Raw genomic sequence first — 20126 nt, 5'->3', positions numbered from 1 at the left:
CACACACACATAATGTTTTGACCATCGGGCTATTTTTGGCGAGCCAATTCAAAATATTTTAACATGATATGTTATCTGTGGCGAAAGCTTTTAGCTCTAAGTGGTTCCCAACAGTTCGGCGTGTGCACAGACAGACCTGTGCGCTTGGGAGCGAGATGAGCAGGTGATGCTGGAGGAGAGGAGTGGAAATCTCGGGATGAATGAAACGGAGAAGCGGTCCGTAGTAAAAACACTAGCAATCTGTCCACGATGACGAAGTGCGGAGATGCTACAGTCGCGATTACATTGATAGGGCTGGTTGCACCACTTTATGATCGATTCAACGAATAAATTATCCCTCCATGCTAACGAAAACAACATTTAGCTGATAAGAAAGGATGATGAGAATGACTGCTACGGACAGACAGATAAGATAGATAGATAGATAGATAGATAGATAGATAGATAGATAGATAGATAGATAGATTATGATCTTTTCGTTTTCAGCAAGACAATGTAGTGGTAGATGGCAGCTCGTGCTGAGTCGTATATTTTATTAAAGACATACCCCATTATTCAGCAAGCAAAGAAAAGCGTGTGCTAGACAATTGCGCATTTAAGACAACAAGAATTCCGCAAGCATTTTATTGTGATGAGGACGGAAAGTCAGCTGGTTTTCGCACTTACATGCACAATTTACTTTCTACATTTTGTGTTGCGCTATAAATAGCAACTCATAAAATAACTGCTAATTGTGAACAACTCTATAGGGGTGAATTGTGAGATATAGAAATACATGCATTATTCCGTTTCTATGATTTCGTGACAGAACCGTGGCTGTTAATTGAAACAACTTTGTCACCGCTGCGTTTTCTGCTCTAGTCAGAGTAAAATCATACGAGTAAGTAGAGGGAAAATGTAAAATGATAACGTAAGTTTAACATTTCCCGCTACCATCACTACTCAAAGCTGTTCCTCACAGCGTAACATTTTATCTAGCTGTAACCACTAATACAACTTAAAATAGGCGACGTAAAGTGGTGTCATTTTTCATGTGCAAGTAAAACATCTGCCCAAGAACGACTGCTAGTAAAGGGGTGAATAAAACAAACAGGTCTTACCTTTTTAAGAGCTGACAACCACTATCAGTGGTTAGATCTCCAAGACCAATACTTGCATTTCCCAAAGTTAACACTGTGCACCAAGTGGAGCTTGCAAAGTACGCGTACACTACAGCAGCTCTACCATTTCAACTTTCACATGCTCTAAGTGGCGACAAAACTCCAAGCGCAAAGCAGCCCCACTATCGACTGGTTCGTTTCCTCGCGTTTGCTTGTTTTTTTTTTTTTTTGTGCTTTTTTTTCACCGGTCTCCCTCCGAAAGCGAAAAAAAAGAAGGAAAAAGTGGAACAATTCCCTAGCTTTGGCAAAAATTCTGCAAAACACAAAAGGCGATGTCCACTCACTCCGTGTTAGTCCTCAGCGTTCAACGACTCCGGTGCCTCTGTCCAAAGTGCTGAAATCATAGCACAGCTAAGGTTACTTAGAGGCAAAATCTATACTTTCGTTAAGTGCCACTTGATAATGCTTTACTCTATTGCTTCCCCACGCCTTGTCACGTGAATATATCCTTGGCAAGCCCGTCCTGTTAATATTTGATCACATGTTGGTCGGTGGTTTTCTTATCAAAAGAATCACTTATCTGAAAAGTCGCTCATAACCCTCTAAAAAGGAGTCCCCCCAAAAGGCTTGAAACCCATGTCCCCAAATCACACAGTTATAGCGTCTTGGTGCTCTGCTTTTGTCCTGCAGGGCAGATGGACATGTCTACACATGTTGCTTTTTCATTGACAGAGAGCATTGTAAAAAAATGAAATTCAGAATAAAGGCTAAACGCCCAATAGGCATCAAAGCGCAGATTGGCACACAGCGCAACAAAGGCAAAACCCCAATTAGAATTGATATTCTCTACGGCTGTGTATGTGTCTGCGTTTGCCTCGCTCAGATTTTTTTCTCTACCTACGAATCACAGAAAACAGCAACATTACAAAGTTTTACATACATGTTAGCAAACCTGAACCCTTGTTTAAGTAGCCTTCAGCGTTAGGGTCCATAAGCACGAGAGCACTCGTAAATGTCGTACATCAAAATCTGTTCTTTTGATTACCAACACTACAGTGTAAACACAAGCCATGCCTTTTGGAGTAATTATTCCTTTAAGTGTAGTATTTCCATGCTACTTACCATTTTCCCCTATGCTGTCCTGGAGATAGAAGTGTCTTAATATCCACACACTCCAACAGATGCTGGTAGGTAATGTGTCTTGTTTGAAGTCATCATATGAGAACTTCTGCCGTGCTCAGAAGATCGCCCACCACTTGGGTGACTTATGAATCTAATAACCCTTTGCAATATCCGCGTGCTTAAACTCTCTAACACCTTGGTGACTGTGCCGACAGGACAAATAGCAACCAGTCGCGATTTACCCAAAACCCCTGTACAGATTTACGCAGTGCCCTCGCTCAGAGAAACGTGAATCTTACGTGATTGAAATAAGCGAAGGCGGTCGAGTTTATGTGGGAATTAAACTGACCAGTAACTACAACCTCGAGATGCTGAGTGAAAATGAATGACCATAAGAAAAGTTGCGCATCCAAGACAGCAATGTGCACTTTTTTTCGCTTGTCTGTGCGTGCATTGCGCGTGATATGTCAACATTACGCAAAGCCGGTACAGTTCACGACATTTTAAATCTGGCTGCTTTCCCAGCTGAGGGAGAAGTCAGGTAAGATCACATTTCACAATCTTATTTTCTGCCAAGTAGCACTAAGTTCTCGGGAGACTTGTTGCTGCTGCTGCTGCTGCAAAGCTATGGTATTGAAAGCTAAACAGGAAAAACATGGTTTTTAGTACCATACTTACATCTGTGCAAAACAGTTTTGAGCTTCGTTTTGTGTGTACTATAGGAAAAGAAAAAAGCTGAATCCTCGTCAGTCTTGAGGCACGCTGTCAACTTAAAGAAATGACAACGTTATTATCCCCAGTACGCCTTTATCTTAACATAAAGAATGAAATGGAAGTCACGAAATCCAAGGACGACCGTTGTCTGTTATCAGTAAAATTCCATCAGAGCGCGAACACTCAGACATCTAATTGTTATGCAGTGACGAGGCGCTATGCTTGGATGTGTCCTACAAATGTGCTGGAAAGTAACATGAGTAATAGGTGATATTTACCCGCGTATGATCCAAGATTCGTTCGAGCCGGAGAGTTGTAAAAGACACGAAACCCTATTGTATTTATAACTCAGAGCCACAGTAAACAGTATGCTGAGGCAACACAGACATACACAGTAAACGAGCTGGGGGGAAAGAAAGGGAGAAAAAGTTCAAAAGATCACTGGACAGACCCCTTTCTTACATAAACTTATTTTCTGGTTAGCAAGTACAAGTTGCTGCTTTGATTCAACAAGTTCCTTCCTTCCTTCCTTCATTTAACCATTCATATATGGGGCCATGGATTACTATATATTATAGAATATATATGGCAATTGATCCCTTCATATCAGACAGGAAATTAATGCAAACACGCTGGCTTTGTGTTTCTCATCTTGGGATTGCTTTAGTTCAAGAAAAAGCTGATTACACACAACTGCAACTTCCGTCCCTGCCAGGCTGCTTAAGATATAATACAATTTGCAACACCATTTTTACAGACCATCTCACATTGTTTTTAAAGTTTTTTTCAAGAGTTTTTAGATGCACTTTTAATGTATTTTTCATGTATTTTTTTTTATTAAATAAATTATGATGATATCAGAATCTGCTTATTAACAATTGAATACAATACCATACAATGTTTGGGTTGTGACATTACATACCTTAAGCAAAGTATGAGGTTTCTTTTAAAGGTTTATTCACTTTTTTTATTTGAACATTTGTTTGTTACTGAGTTTCCTGCCTCAAATTCGTCCCTGTGTGACAAATTTTTCTCTTGCAGGTCTTGGTGCACTCCAGACTAACACGTTCTAGTTCTCCGTGATCAGATGAGGATCAACAATGCTCTGTCAGGACACATTAATGAGCATAGATATTACGGAAGACATTTTTTGAAGAATGAATGGCTCAAGGTTGAAAACACTGTCACGGGTGAGTATAGTTTGTGGAGTATATAGATATTTCAAATGAAGACCGTTGAGACGGATGAAGGAGGGCTATGTTGCTTAGGGAAATGGCCCTTGAAGTGGTTATACAGAATAAAACACCGCCACAAAAAAGCATAACTTTTGTGGCGGGTTCAGGGCCAGTACTGAGGACGCCACACTAATTGTCTTCTAAATGTCTAAACTCATCCAGAACCTCCCTCATAACCCGTCATCACTTCCTCTTCTTTCTCAAAGCCGCATCACTTCATCACTCCAGTCTTCCTTTCCTCTCCTCCGTTCTTTCCACGCTCCCACAGTTTTCACAGGCACCCTGGATGACTCACATCCAGAGGACGGCCCTCTGCACCACCTCTGCCCTCCCCCGTAACTCCTAAAGAGATACCCAGAACCTCAAACTACAGGTCAGTTAGACCACCAGCACTGTCTCCTACCTAAGACTGCACCCACTCTCATCCGACATCTTACATTTTTGAACAGTAATATATTTAAGCACCTGAACCACTGCCCTTTATATTCAATATTCACAAACACACACACACACACACACACACACACACACACACACACACACACACACACACACACACACACACACACACACACACACACACACACACACACACATACACACACACACACACACACACACACACACACACAATCTTAGATCCTGTTGTGAACAGTTTGAGCCCAAATTATGAACTTTACTTCAACGCAAGATGTGTTCTCTTCAATTTATTTTTAATTATGACAGTAAAATAATTTTAGTTAGGCACTTTGGGGCTTAGTTGACAAAAGCTTGAAGACAATAGTGCACTGAAAAAAAATTGTGTAGAAATAATTAGTAGATTTTACAAATAATTAAAATGAAATGAAATTTTCTGATATATATAAAAATATTAGCATGGCATGGGAGATCTTCACCGGAAGTGAGAAATACTGTGCATCTTTGTAGAAACCACAAAACTTAGGTTTAACAAGAAAAAAAGTCCCTTATTAAAAGAAACTTTGGGAGGAGAGGGTAGAAAGGTCTATCCTATAACTCTATACTGTCACAATATGTAAATTCATTTCTCTGGCTAGTTTTATTTGAACCCAATGTTGTCTTTATCCAGCTCACCTGAGCTCGCTTGTTTGTCATGCCTAATTACATTTGGGCTTCACTCAGTCTCCAAAATCATTATGAGAACTGAAGTGTATGGCAGCCAAAAGAATTGCATCGTCAGCATTTCTGAGCCCCCTTCTTCACTCCATTTACCGACCACTATTAAGAGTGGATGGGTCCGTGGGGAATGCCGTATCATTTCTCTGTTTCAATTTGTGTTCCATAAATATCAGTAATGGGGCTTGCACGTCACAACTTACACAGTACCTGGCAGTAAAAATAACCCTCAGCAGTGGGTGTGTGCACGTGTCGGTGGAAGGATGCATCTCGTCTTCTGTAGGGCTGAAGGGACATCTATTGTTTCTTCACTTAATTTCTCTCTCATCCTCACTCTCTCACAGCTGCTTTCTGGTGCCGTGCTCTTCTGTTTAAGCTAGTTCAACTCTGACACAGGCAACCTTTTCAGAATTGCGCAACATCACGTGTGAGGTAACATTTTAATGCAAGGGTGAAGTAAACCTGACACCCCATTCACTTTTTTTTCAAATTGTTCATACACTATTGCTTATATCTTATATTCACTGTTTCTTATATCTTATATTCACTTTATGTACAGGCCTATAACAAATCTGCACACACCGAACTTTTCTGAAGATTTCAGCAGAATTGGAATGCCTGTGATTCACAAAGTTCTACACATCCCAGGTGAATCCTATTATGCTTTAAACCCATTGCTTAAAAATCTAAGCAGCAAAATGTGAAAAGACTTACATATTGTTTCCCAGTGCTTAGATCTGGGATTTGATACTCACACTGGAATTCTTCTGTGGCAGATCTTATCTAAAGAATCCTCATGATTTAAAATAGTAAAGCATCTAGTGATTTGTGATGAAGAAGTGCCAATGACTGAATCACATGGGGAGGTGGATCTTTATATTATAATGAGTCATAATGCAGTGTTAAAACTTATGATGATGTCGAACTTGTTATGACTATAAGATTGATGACAAAAAGTCCATCACAGTCACTCCTCTAACATTTATCAACAATCTTTTTTTAGATAAAGTTTTTTGTCATTATGCTTAGTAAACTTTTGATATACATGCTTTCAGATATGGTCATATTCTATTCTATTCTATTCTATTCTATTCTATTCTATTCTATTCTATTCTATTCTATTCTATTCTATTCTATTCTATTCTATTCTATTCTATATTTTCTAAGATCATACTTAAGGCGGATCTGAAAAGCATTCATCAATCAAATCAGCATTTTACTATTAATTCTCTCTACCAGGCAACAGTTTCCAGCTAGTAGCACATCAACACAATTTACATATCAACACGACATGGCTAACAGCCGGCTGTGAAGCTGCTTGGCAATTGTATGAAAACACACACACACACACACACACACACACACACACACACACACACACACACACACACACACACACACACACACACACACACACACACACACACACACACACACACACACACACACACACACACACACACACACACACACACACACACACACACACACACACACACACACAGTGGTGTAAATTGAGAAACTACTAGTACTGGAGCTTGCGACAGAAATCAAATGTTTAATTTGAGCATTGAGCTTGTGTTACAGGGTAGGGTGTAGAGCTCTTTACCTTTACAATATGCATCCTAAATAGATACACTCACTTTATGGCCATTATAATATGCTTTTACGTTATTTACAAGCTCTGATCTATAGCATTCATATGGTTTCACAGATGCACACAAAGACAATCTTAGCATTAATGTAAGTGCACAGCATTAGATACACATATATTTAAAATGTGAAAGATCTAGGAGTCACCATACATGTACTGAGAGAGACATGTCTAAATGCACATGCAAATATGCACAAACTCAAGTACAAACACATTCATTTGCACACTGTATATGATAACAGTTAATGTAGGCTACTAGGTTATGTAAGTTTAGCAAATTAGCTCAAGGGAAATATGAATAATTAATTATAACTCATTATAATTAGTTATAAATATTGGGATCAGTTAATAGAATTAACTGGATGTAGCAGAACTAATACCACTATCAACTAACCTGTTCGTCCAGCGAATGCTTAGTATTAATTATTTATTACAGTTTTTTTCGATTGCTAAACGACAGTGAGCACAACTGGAGCTACATGTGCAAAACTCTAACTACAGTCTCCACTACCAACAGTCACCTGAGCTAAACAGTTCACATCACCTGCAAAACTCATTCCAAGCAACACAACTCTTAACACATGGCTCAAAACAGGCTCAGTGCAGCCAAACACTAGCACAACCCTCACTGAGATAACACACACTGTCACTCAGAACACACTGAGAGGAAAAACACTAGCATCAAACACCAATACAGAAAATACAAACTTTTCATCTTTACAGTTTGAACAATTTCAGTGACTTCATACAAAGTAATATTTTCTTAAGAGTGACATTCTTTCACATGGTTTATTAAAATTTTTAGAACATAACAATTCTTTAAGGTAAATGAAAATTAGCAGTTTGCTTCAATAGTCTGTAGTAATTTACGGAATTACAGTAATGAGAAAAAAAAGGTAGAAACTAAAAGTACATACTGTAATTCGAACAAATAACTGAGGGGCTAATCCTGCCTCTCTCTAGCATCAGGCCACAGGTTTTCATCAACATCACATCTAATGTTCTCTCTTGCCATGCACCTGGGGAAGAACCTTCTGGAGTGCCTTATCCATCCCTGGCAGTCCTCTGGACTCGTGTCCTCACATCCGGCACGCATCCGCCCTCTCCCTGCCACCCTTCTCCCTCCATGAACCCGTCTTCCTTGTTCCATTTCCAAAATTAGTCTTTCTGAGCTCTACCTATATATATATATATATATATATATATATATATATATATATATATATATATATATATATATATATATATGTGTGTGTGTGTGTGTGTGTGTGTGTGTGTGTGTTCACTACTGTAACAAGTCTAAAACAAGACACCTAGCCTTAGCCTTTCAGCTGAAACTGCACTCAGCAGTGTTTGAAAGGCACAAGGCTGAAATCTATTCTGTTTTGAATGTGTGGTTCACAGTTTTGACAGCAGTGTGTTAGCATTTGAACAAAGTGCTGTAAATCCACAGTGTTGTGCAGGTTGAAGTCATGGGATAAGTGTGTAGAGTTTTGAAAACTGTGTTCAGGCAATGAAAAACAAACTAGAGTTTGGTCCACATGAACTGCTGCTGTGCAGACTGTAGTTAGAGTTTTGCACATGTGACTCCAGTTGTGCCCACTGTCGTTTAGCAATCGAAAAAAACTGTAAGTAGACTAAACACATAGACTAATCTAACATACACACACATACATACATGCATACAGTTTAGCAACAGAAAGAGAGCTGAAGCAGAATACAGGAAAACAATAAGTTGTAGCATTGTCTGAAATTCAGCTGATCAACAGGCTTGAACAAACCATCAGTTTAGTTCTAATACGCCCTTCTTTGAAAGGGGGTAGGGATACTTAATGTATCAAATAATGAGACTATGTTTGTCTCACCCATTATCTGTCCTGATGCAATATGTTGAGGCTCTAGTTGATCTTTGCTGATGTTGACTTGATGAGAGAGAACAAGTTGGAGTCAGAGCATGTAAAGTTTGGTGCATGTAAAGACAAGACCTCAGCCTGGCACAAACTCAGGGCTCCTTAGAAGATTTCTAGCTCAGCATCATCTTCACATTAGAATTTCTCAGAATCCGCCCTGATCTTGTGATCTTTTATACAAGTTGTCACACCCTCTGGAGGTGTGTAAGCCAATAAGACGTGGTTCCTTTGGAGTGAAACTTTACAATCCTTTGTGTTCTAGTAGGGCATTTGCATAATTTGATTGGGCGTTTTAGAGAAGAACCTTCAAGACTCTTATAATACTAATGTGTCACAGAGTTAGCAACATGTGATGTAAATGAACAAATAGGGAATACAAATTGGAGTTCATACCAAACATGCTACACATGTGATTTTAGTTAACCATAGAATGCAATTCTGAGTTTGAATTAATATATAGGCCAAACCCTATAAAATGAAAATCATGAGATGGGAAAATTGGATACATGTTTATAACTTTCTCAAGTGGCTATATATAGAATATATAGGTTTAAAAGGGTTTATTCATCCTTTTCAATGAGAATTAAGTCAAAACTCTCTCTAAATCCCTTTGGGTCATAAAAAGTCTTATCAGTCTTAATGTGTCCTGTAACCGGACACCTGGTTCTGCCTGTGTGTTAGTTGCAGTTAACTCTAATCCATGGTTTGCTTGGGTGAGGGATATTATGGATTATTTGTTAAATATAACAAATATTTCTGTCTGATCTTTCTCTCGCTACAGTGATGCATTCATATCATCATAAAGTAATTTACTTGCACAACATTGTTTATGCCATTTATTTATTATAAAAAGTTATTAAATTCACTGCCTAACAAGCATGAATCATCACAGAATTGTCAATTTTATATATTGCTAAAATTAACAAAAAAGCACATTCATTCTCATGCACTTACATATCACAACAAATTCATATGCTGCCTAATGAAATAAGTAGATTTTTTTTTTATATAATTTATAATTGAAATTATAATCCATATAATTTAAAGCAAAATATTTTTTTTAACTACAACCAATGTTCCCTCACCCATAGGTGCTGCAGTTTATTTGACTAGTCTTATTTGCATGCTTTTCAATAGTTGAGGTTTGTAAGGGCCAACAACAGTGAGGTTTTGTTTATTTGCATCTCAGAGTACATGGACATCTAATATTGATCTGTTCATCATACAGCCATAAGCATCGCTGTTCATAGTTATATCAGTAAAACCCTTTGCTTAACGAGACAAAATAGGAGGACAAACACAAAATGAGACAATTGATCTGTGGACATCATTAGGTACCAATACATCAAATACCGTTGTTCTTTTTATAAGGTCTGAGACATGAAAGCTGCAAGTCTCAAGAGCATATGCGCTTGCACTGTTTTTATTCATCTGGTGAGTCAGTGGCCATTTTCGTTGGCCATTTTAGTTAGAATTTGGTCTCTTGTGGTACTATTGGCAGTTGTAAAAAGTTTCTTAATAGAGTTAATTTTTTAAATTAAGACTTGACAGTGTGTGAAATAGACAAATAAAATAAATGACTATTCTTTTATTGTACTGATAACCTCACCAGAAAATAATGATTTATCATTCCTTTAAAAAAAAGTTCATCCAAAATGTACAATTCTGCTGTTGCTTAAAGCCTGAATGGCTTACTTTTCTTCGGTGGAACAAAAAGTACATTTTAAATAATGCACTGGTCACTCTTTTCTATGCACAAAAAATGGAGACAGAAACTGGAACATTCAAAACTTTAAAAACCGAGAGTATCATTTAAAAAAAAGGACAATTTGACAAATCGTTATTCACTAAAAAGGTTGACAGATATGTCCTTTTTGGTGAATGGTCCTTTTAAAACAAAACTGAGGACATGAGCTTCCTCTTCACAGTCATTAACCACTAAACTATTGTTTTTGTTCAAGTGGAGTCACAACAACATAATTTGCAATGTATTATAATGCAAATTGTCTGACAGTTTGGTGCATCATCATTTGCAACTTACCATTAAGACTAGATCTTGCTAATGGCATATAAGTTACTTCCTTGACTAGCTTTGTTATTGTAGCCTTGTCTTAAGGACCAGGTGCAAACTAAATGTTGTAATTGGGTCTGTAATTCTGTTTTGACACTGAGCGAACATATGTGCACTTGGCGTGATGCCACTTGTTTCTGTTAAACTACAATTTCCAACATGTCCATTCCCTCACGTTTGGCATGCATACAATTAAACTTTCAGACACAAATGTCTCCCCATAATGCTATAATAATAGACAGTTCGCTCAATGGTCTAAAGTAAGGCCATTAAAGTGAATAAAGGCGGGAGTTGCTGAAAGGCTGGGAATTGTTAAAGACAATACTAAAAGAGTGGGATTTCTTCCCTGTTGATCTGTTAGGGATATCTAACTCCAAATGTTTCTCTCTATACATCAAAGGGCTGCCGCAAATAAAAGCATGCTTGTCGAGGGTGAACAAACTGCCTCCTTTGTGCCGCCTCCCAGCCAAACTCAACTGACAAAGCAGTTGGATGTAATAAACTGCAAATAGAAGCCCACCACTATTTAGATGACATGCTCTGCTCTGGTGCTTGGCTGCGCACCTTTGTCTTCTTTTAGCTCGGACCGACATATAATATTACTGCATCGAAATCCTCTTAGACTCCTGGAAACTGGGTCCGATTACAACCAGCACCACCCCCCCCGTACCTCCCTTTGGTTCTTTTCTTCCTTTAAACTAAGCAAAGCTGATATCTGTCTGATAAGACAGAGACTGTTAACACTTTAGTTTTAAGCCTGTGGCTGTATAGTAGGGAGTGGTCAGACAGATTCAAGATGGTTTCAATACAATGAAAATGATTTTATGTCAGTCATCTAAAATAATCACATAAAATAATGTGCTTTTAACCATATATAGTATGCTGCGGCACGATGAATGAAAAGATAAGACAAATACAGTATTTACAGTCCTCAGTCAATAGTTTGCATGTAGACAAGTTTTTTCCCCCACTTAAGTCATGTGGAATGTTACTGATTTTACAGTACTTCATAAGCATTTTTAGGTCAAAATAAATCTCACAAGAATGTATAGGTCAAAACCACCAAATTAATAATGCAAAACCTCACACTTAATTTAAAATGCTTCGTAATATCAAGTCCAACTTAAAGGATAATCCACTCAAAAATGTAAATTAAAATCATTTAATTATTCGTATGTCGTTCCAAATCTGTACGACTTTTTTCATTAATTGGAACACACACATACATATTTTGAAGGTTGATAGCCATTGCATGAAAAATATAAAAAAAACTTTCCAAAGTGTATTCTTTTGTGTTCCAAATAAGAAAGTAAGTCATACAGGTTTGAGTCGACATGAGGGTGAAACAATGACAGAATATATATTATTTCACAATGTGAACATACTATCACATCACACTATCAGACGCTTCATGTATGGCAGGTCTAATCAGTTAGAAAAGCTGCGCAAGTCTCTCATTAGCTCTTCATCTCACTCCCCATGGGTAAAGTGCTGCCTTTCAATGGAAATGTTCAAAGAGAGGCTAGATTTGGAAGGGCATCGAGGGGAAGGACTGTGGGACTCGGGGCCCTGCTGGGTAACAGAGCTCTCTGGCCACTTATATTTAGTAAGGATATACCTGGGCGCATGCTGGATTTCGCCATGTTTGTGTAGAGAGAATGTAACAGCCTTAAAGTGATGTTATGACTCATCCCCGGGGTCATTTGCTCTCGCTGCAAATGAGAGTGGGTATCTCACTAACTTGCAGATATAAACTGGATATTGTTTTCATTATTCTACTGCTATATTTGGTAAAGGAGGAGAAAGCAGCAGAGAGACAAAATAAAGCCTATAAGAACGTTTGCATCAAGACACTCCGTTGCTTTCTCACACGTTCCTCCTTCCCTCCTCGTGAGAGACCAGGTAATGTTTATCGTCAAACCTTCGCAAATGTCAGCTTGTCATGACGGGATGGACATTTGCCCTTGGATTCTGACGCCAGGAGCTACCTAATCAACACCAGTCCTTTGTGACTCAACTGAAGTAAAAAAAAAAAAAAAGGGCTGAAACCAAATGACCCTTATTGGTGCAAAACACCACAACAAAACGTCAAATCCTCAGAGATGATCTCCACACTAATAATCAAATCCAGTGTCCACATTATGTGCCATTTTTCATTTCACTGTCAAACCTCAGGACATTTTCACCCTCAGGATAAGGCAATAGACAGCCTTTAGGTGTTCTCACAATAAGAGCGAGGTCGTCAGGGACTGACTCATCAACACTAATGCCCATACAGTCGTCCTATTTATTGACCCACTGAATGGTAACGTAGCGGCAACAATTTAATTTGAAGGGAAATTGAGTATACGTAGGAGTATGGTGGGAAGAAATAAAAGAAATAGGCAAAGAATATGATACCTCATTTTGTTTCATCATGCATTTCTGCATGAAATGTTCAACAAATGATTCTGCAAAGCCAATCTTAGGTTCATCAAGTCCGTATGTAACCATAACTACACACACTACTTTTGCCCTTCACATGATCCATACTCAAAATGCAATCACCTGCTGTCATGCAATGGGATATTGTGGTGTTCCTGTATTTTGGTTTGAATATATTTGAATGGAAGCTGCATTGTTTTCACTCTGCGCTTAACCTCTCGCTGCCCTGTGACGTAACGACACACCTTTTGTTTGCAAGGTTCGTACTCGTTACAGTCGAACAATGCGCTCAGCATTTAAAACAAGAACATTCTCATTATTCTTCATCTGTAATTACTGCTCACCTACATACTTCAGGTTGGGCCATCTTATGTGCACATCTTTTTCCTGTATCTGTCGGGCTGTTTCTGTGGGACCTCTTAAGGAACTAATATTGCATCAGAATGCTAATTGCCATCAGGCTTACCTTAATGCTGTGGTGTGCTGCTAGGTAGTGTCGGACCGGTGGTCCCATTTGACTGGGTCTGATTTCGGAAAACGCGCCAGATCCACGGATTCTCTCCCTGCTCCAAGAATTTTGATATTCGTCTGAGTGGCGGAGCTTGCAGGGAGCATTAGGGAGCGGGTCGATCTCCCACGTACCCTGCTTTACATTTCAAATCTTAGCTTATCCAAGGATTTCCATACCATCTATTTGAATATTTTCCACTCTGAAAGCTGGGAATTAGTGTGCTGAAACAGTCCTGTTTTATAATCCTTCGTATGAAAGTCGCAAACTTCGTGATAATAGATGCCCGTCATCCCCGCAAGAAAGGAAAATCATACATGAGATCTTAATGTCTCAACTGTTTCTCCTAGAGAGCAATGAGAATAAATGGAGAGTAAACAGGAACTTTTAAGTTCTCATCTTCTCAGATTTGTCTCCCTCTCACAATGTGACTCTTTCAAAAAGATCTCAACAAAGTGAGACAAAACTCATATTTGTCAAGGTTTCTGCACGATATCAGTATAAATTCAAACATTAATTTGAATTTATTTTTAACTGATTAATTCATTATTCATTCTTTTTTTTTTATCAAATTTGTCTATGAACAATCTATCTGGGCTGTTATCCACAATTTAATTTAGTAAAAAACTTAAATTGTTTGTATTGTTGTTACAAAAGGAAATACAATTTGATTAATCTTCACTAAATTCTGTTTGCATCCAGCTTTTCCAATATAGCCATAGATTGTCTTTATATAGAAAGCCATTGTTTTTTTTGTTTTGTTTTTTGGCAACAATTTGATAATTATATGATTATCCATTACTCACCCAGTTTCTAAAAGATAATGCATCAAAGACTTGTTACAGGCACACCTGCTTGTGGTTTGCATAATAATCAATCCTTCCCTGCAGGAGCTACACGCAGACAAAGGCCTACATTTAATTTGATGACCTTTAACCTAATATATAATTTAACCATATTCTTATACGCTCAGTTTTGAGGCAGTACTGACACTTTCAAATTATTTAATAATAGTAGTTAAATGGGATAAATATATATAAATCCCATAACAACATCGACCAGTTGAACAATACAAGGATAGACATGAAACTGCTCTTTTAATTCTTTCAAATAAATAATATAAAATTGCAGATTATTATTGAACAGACTAAAGTATTTAAATGGAGAAGGTTACATTTAAAACACGCTTCAAATTTGATGTTAAATCCATTATTGTTTTATATGAATTGTTCTATAGTCTACTTTATTTATTTGTAATTACATCAGAAGTAACTAATTAAAATACAGAAAAATTAAGATAAGTCCTTTAATTTACTTTTTCAAGTAAAAAAGTCATGAATTACTTAGTAATGCATTATATACACACTCTCTCTCTCTCTCTCTCTATATGAATATGTGTGTGTGTGTGAAAATGTTACACTGTTGTTAATGTAATTAAAGTTCTTTTTTTTAATCATAAATGAATCAATATCTTTATTTTTCTAATTTCTTGCTTGTTCTCTAAAGACTTGTGGCTATCAGTGGCATTTTCTGCCACTCATATTGAGGCCATCATTGAGTCAGCATCTATTTCTGGGTTCGTCTCAGGTGTTCCTGCTAATCAAATCACACTTATTCATTATCTTCATCCTTTCAGGCATTCGACTACCATCCTGCTATTTCTTTTTCCCTCCCTGTCGCTCTCACCCTCAGCTTTTAGATTCAGCCTATTTGTCTTTTTAATTCTAAAACACTGTGTTCCTTTTGAGCCAATCTTTGTCCCTGCACCGCTTCACCCCAACATGCAGTATCTTCTGATAAGGCCTTTTAAATGATTGCTTTTTCTGTTAAAAAGACTTGGACGTCAAAGAAGATTAGAAGTTGAGGATTAGTTTAAAAGATAATGTTACAACAAGAGATAAAGGAATATAGGAAGGATAACAGACGCAAATAAGACAAGCCATGTTAAACCATTTCATGAACTTCAACACAATTGTTAATCTTGCTTCAAATGGTGTTTTTTCATCTGCTAGTACGCCACACATTTAGTCAATATGATGCATTATGACACTGCACACCCACACATAAATCTGTGCAATATAACTTCAGGTCAGATGTAGTGATACGCACAACCAAGAAGTTATCAAGGCTGCATCATCTCTGAAGTGTTAGCTGGCAAACTCTCTGTGAGAGAGAAAGTGTTCTCACATGTTGGAAGTACAGTGGTGCTGAAGTCTCTAATTATCCGGGTACTGTGATGTGGTGCATGGCATCCGGCATCCGGCATCCGGGCATGGCATCTGTGGCATGGCATGGCATCCGGGCATGGCGTCTGTGATGTGAGCCGGCTGTAGGAGGTACTGCGTGTGTTTGTTTACATTGCGATGCCACTCACCTGTCACAAAAACAGCCAGGAGTATTCTGCTTTGAAATTCTGGAGAACACCCACCCAAAACTCTGCTTTTCACTTGCTGATTCTGTCGTGGCCACACCACACTCATGTCCTCCTTTTCTTCTTCTTATAACTTCATACATGGCATTCAAATTATGTAAAAAAAAGAAAAAAAGAAAAAAGACAAGTGCATGTAAACCTAAAGCTGAACAATGTCTGGTGATAATTCACAGTTCCCCCCACACTACTTCCCTTTAAGATATAACTTCATCAACTATTTCTTTATCAACTCCAAAAAAACACACAAACAAAAAAGATTTTGTAATCCCATCAAAGTCAGACTTTAGGGCTTTTTGACGCACTTTACACGTGCATATTTTTCAACAATTTATATCGCAAAACAATGCATGTGAAGTCTCTTGAGGCCCTCTGATAAGACAATGAGTTCAACGTGATCTCATTCTACCTGCAGTTGCTAAGCAACATCCACCTCCAACCTCTCACTTCGTCTTATTGGACAATCTTGGAAACACAGCCGTCAGCTCATTGGCTCAGAGGAAGTTAATAAACTTTAGTCACAGCCTTCCCCTTTCAGAAAAAAAGGGGAAAAAAGCTCAGTGTACAATTTTTGTGAATGAGAGAGGAGGAACATAAGCAGGTGCTTGAGCGAACTCTTAAAAATAAAGCAGACAATGAAAGCATGCTGCAAACTGACAGTTATGAGACTGATATCAAAGTTAAAGAAGAGACGTTTCCAGTATTTTAGCTGGCATTGCGTTTCACCCAAGAGATCGGAGCTTAAGAGACACTAAAAGAGGGAGGCAGGTGTCCGATTGCATGTTCAATATCAGTCTTTTGTGATGTTTGGCTGTGGGAATATGAAAACAGCAACCAAAGGGGTATTATGTAGTATCTCATTACTGTTTAGTCTGCAATTCAAAATTCTCAACAATAGTCCCACCAGTGATCAATACTAGATGGCCTATGGTAGTTTCCCAAATCACTGGAGCAATTCTGGCGTTCACCTTTAAAGAGATATCAAAATGAGATTAGAGAGATTTATGAATCAATTCATATTTATATGCGAATAAATCCTCTCAAAAACATGAAATAATTAACTAAATAAATTGTCAAAGTAAAAAATCCTCAGGTTTATAGTTGCTTTAAATAAAATAAAAATAAATAAAAAAACTCAAAAAACTAATTTAGACAATTTTTTTTAAAAGAACAAAGATTAAAAACCACTCGGTAGTGTAATAGAAATCTGAAGTAATTTAAACACTGAATAAAAGAAACCATATTGAATTGACAGATGTAAACTCCAATATGTGGCCAGTAATATGAAATTTTATAATTGTGACATATACAAATGTTTGTTTTCATCAGTGTTGTTAATTAATGTTAAACAGCTTAATTCTGAGTATAGTTTTGAGAAGACTCAGCCTCTTCAGATACAAATATTGGACAGTAAAATTCCTGATCACACCAAAGACGATAACTATAAAGATAAAGATATAGTTTAAATGTAAAAGAATAGCAGAGACCACACCACAACTATAATGATAACCAGCGCTGGGTAGTAACTGTAATCTGGATTACATTCCTAAAATTAAATACTTGTAATCAGATTACATTTTAAAATAGCTTACTCATAATCAGTTACTTTTTATTGATTATGATTACTTAATATTCTCCTAATTTCATCTTTTAAATTTAAAATGATTAAGTTAGGCAACTATAATTACATGGAAAATTGAGAGGGTGCAAAGCATAAATAAGTGAACAAATTTTCCATTATATAAAAAAATATATATATTTTAAAATATTTTTCTTTTAAAGGTACAATATGCAAGAATTTTTGCCGCTAGAGGGCGCTACATTCCAAACAACAACAACGGCGTAGCTTGATGACGATGTGAAGGAGCGTGGAATGATGGGAACTGTCGTTTTAAACTCCACCGTGGATGTAAATCAGTCAGACGGGAATCGAAAAATCATGTTCATGGATGGGGCTAAGTTCTATTTTTATAAATGTTGCGTTTAATGACATGCTTTTTGTGGCGAGGGGGGCGTGGTTCAGCGCGGTCTGTGATGGGAGAGAAAAGAGACGAGCAAGTAGGTCGAGTGCAAATGCACCTGTGTCTTATTGCAGTGATCGGCGTGGAGAGACCGCTTATAAGCCGCGCTGGAACGAGAGAGAGACTGGAGAGAAAACTGGACGCAGAGAAAGAGAACCGGTGGATCCGAGCTCTCATTTTTGAACTGTTTTGTGCCGTCGCGGTTGCCACAGTGAATGCGCGTTGTGCGCGGCTTTTGTTTGTTTTGCTTTATTTGAATAAAGTACGAGTCCCAGTCACGACGACGCGTCTTCTTCCTTCCTGACTCTTAAACCTCATCACACTTTTATTTCATTAAAATGAATTAACCGCAAGAAAAGTAAGGTTTAATACTTCATAGATGTTACTGTATTTGTTGAATTCATTGTTGTGATAACGCTGCGCAGTTTTACATGTTCTAAACAATTGTTGTAAAAGTACATTCGAACATGCCCACATCATTTGCCAAAATACTGATTAATCTTTATGTATAACACATGCTATGTTTATTTACATGGTCATAAACACCAGACGTGATAAACAATGTCAATAAACTAAACACAAATCTAAAGCATTAATACTTTCCTTACATAAACATAACTATTACCGAATGCTACATTTGGAAAATATAAAATTAAGCATGCTTTGTCGACAGAACCAGCTGCAATCGGTAAAGAATAATTGTGTCCCATAACGACTGCAAGAAACAAGCTAAAGTTTGTAGCTTGATAGACGCTACAACTACAACTTCCGCATTTGTCCAGGACTCCACGCAGTATGAGCGGAAACCGAGGGTGACGCGGATATGACGCAATTGACTGGCGACTCCCAGCTCCCCCCTGCTCTAACGCCCCGTTTCCTTGGTTAAAATCGCAATTTTCTCACGATTTAAAAATAGTTGGAAACATTTGGGATATTGTAAGTAATCAACTTAACAAAATATATAACACTGGCCTTGAGATTTTGGGATATTTTAATGCAAAATTCTTACATATTGTACCTTTAATTGAACATTAAGACTAAATGAATTACTAGCTTCTGTCAATTTACGAACCCCCTGGAGTTCCTACACAAACCCCAGTTTGAGAAAGACTGACACATAATTCACTCTACAAGATTATTCTATTCAAATGAATGTGATAAATGAGTTAGGTCAAAAGTAATCAGATTACATAACCTTAAATGTGTCATGAAATAGATTACGTTACTAACTACTATTTTCATATTGTAATTTGTGATCAGTAATGGATTACAGTTTGTGAGTAATCTACTCTGCACTGATGATAACGGCACAGAGGAATGATATTGTTGGTATTGTTTTTTTTCCAGCTGATGAATGATAAAAACATTGACAGCCAATCAAAATCTATCCTACTTTAAAGAGCTCTAGCATTTAAAACCGACAGATGACAAGACTGCAACGTGTTTATAATGAACAGAACATTATTCTGCGTTGGTGTGGACACTAATATAGTTATCGTTCTTGGTGTGAACGGAAAGTCTGCAACTTAAGATCTCAAGAGACATTTAAATGGATGTAAATGTGATAATTCTGTTAAATACTGAATAAGACTAATGTACCTGATAAATGCATTTTGAATAATGGCGATAAAGATAACCTTTTTTTAATTTATTTTTTCAGTGACTTCAGTACAGAAGGTAGTGGAACACCTTCTATAGCTGAGTACGTGGTGAGTCCCTCCCAAATCCTGTTGAAGACTGTCTGTGGCCTGACTTGTGTAGGCCCTCAAATTTCAGGTCTGTCTTTTTCTCTGTCAATATGGAGC

General features: G+C 37.6%; 1 protein-coding gene and 1 long non-coding RNA gene across 3 annotated transcripts in view; one reads left to right on the top strand and one right to left on the bottom strand.

Moving 5' to 3' along the window:
- Positions 1 to 2423, bottom strand: part of bdnf (brain-derived neurotrophic factor) — an 18180-nt gene extending 15757 nt beyond the window's left edge. The window contains exon 1 of one of the 2 annotated variants that reach the window (XM_082162610.1): positions 2223 to 2423. In XM_082162610.1, the coding sequence (XP_082018736.1) occupies positions 2223 to 2225 (3 nt within the window). In that variant the 5' untranslated portion in view covers positions 2226 to 2423. Of the gene's footprint in view, positions 1 to 1100; positions 1583 to 2222 lie in introns of those variants that run through there. The other variant, XM_082162612.1, reaches the window with a different exon arrangement.
- The window catches only part of LOC309493472, a 26526-nt gene extending 6400 nt beyond the window's left edge, over positions 1 to 20126 (top strand). The window contains exons 3-7 of the long non-coding RNA XR_014203951.1: positions 3978 to 4126; positions 4440 to 4544; positions 5650 to 5737; positions 5865 to 5953; positions 19982 to 20126. This is a non-coding gene — a long non-coding RNA (uncharacterized lncRNA). The remainder of the gene's footprint in view (positions 1 to 3977; positions 4127 to 4439; positions 4545 to 5649; positions 5738 to 5864; positions 5954 to 19981) is intronic.

This window comes from Leuciscus leuciscus, assembly GCF_965113295.1.
Source record: "Leuciscus leuciscus genome assembly, chromosome: 2".
NCBI classification, from domain to species: Eukaryota; Metazoa; Chordata; class Actinopteri; order Cypriniformes; family Leuciscidae; genus Leuciscus; species Leuciscus leuciscus.
This window is presented reverse-complemented; position numbering and strand designations above follow the sequence as displayed.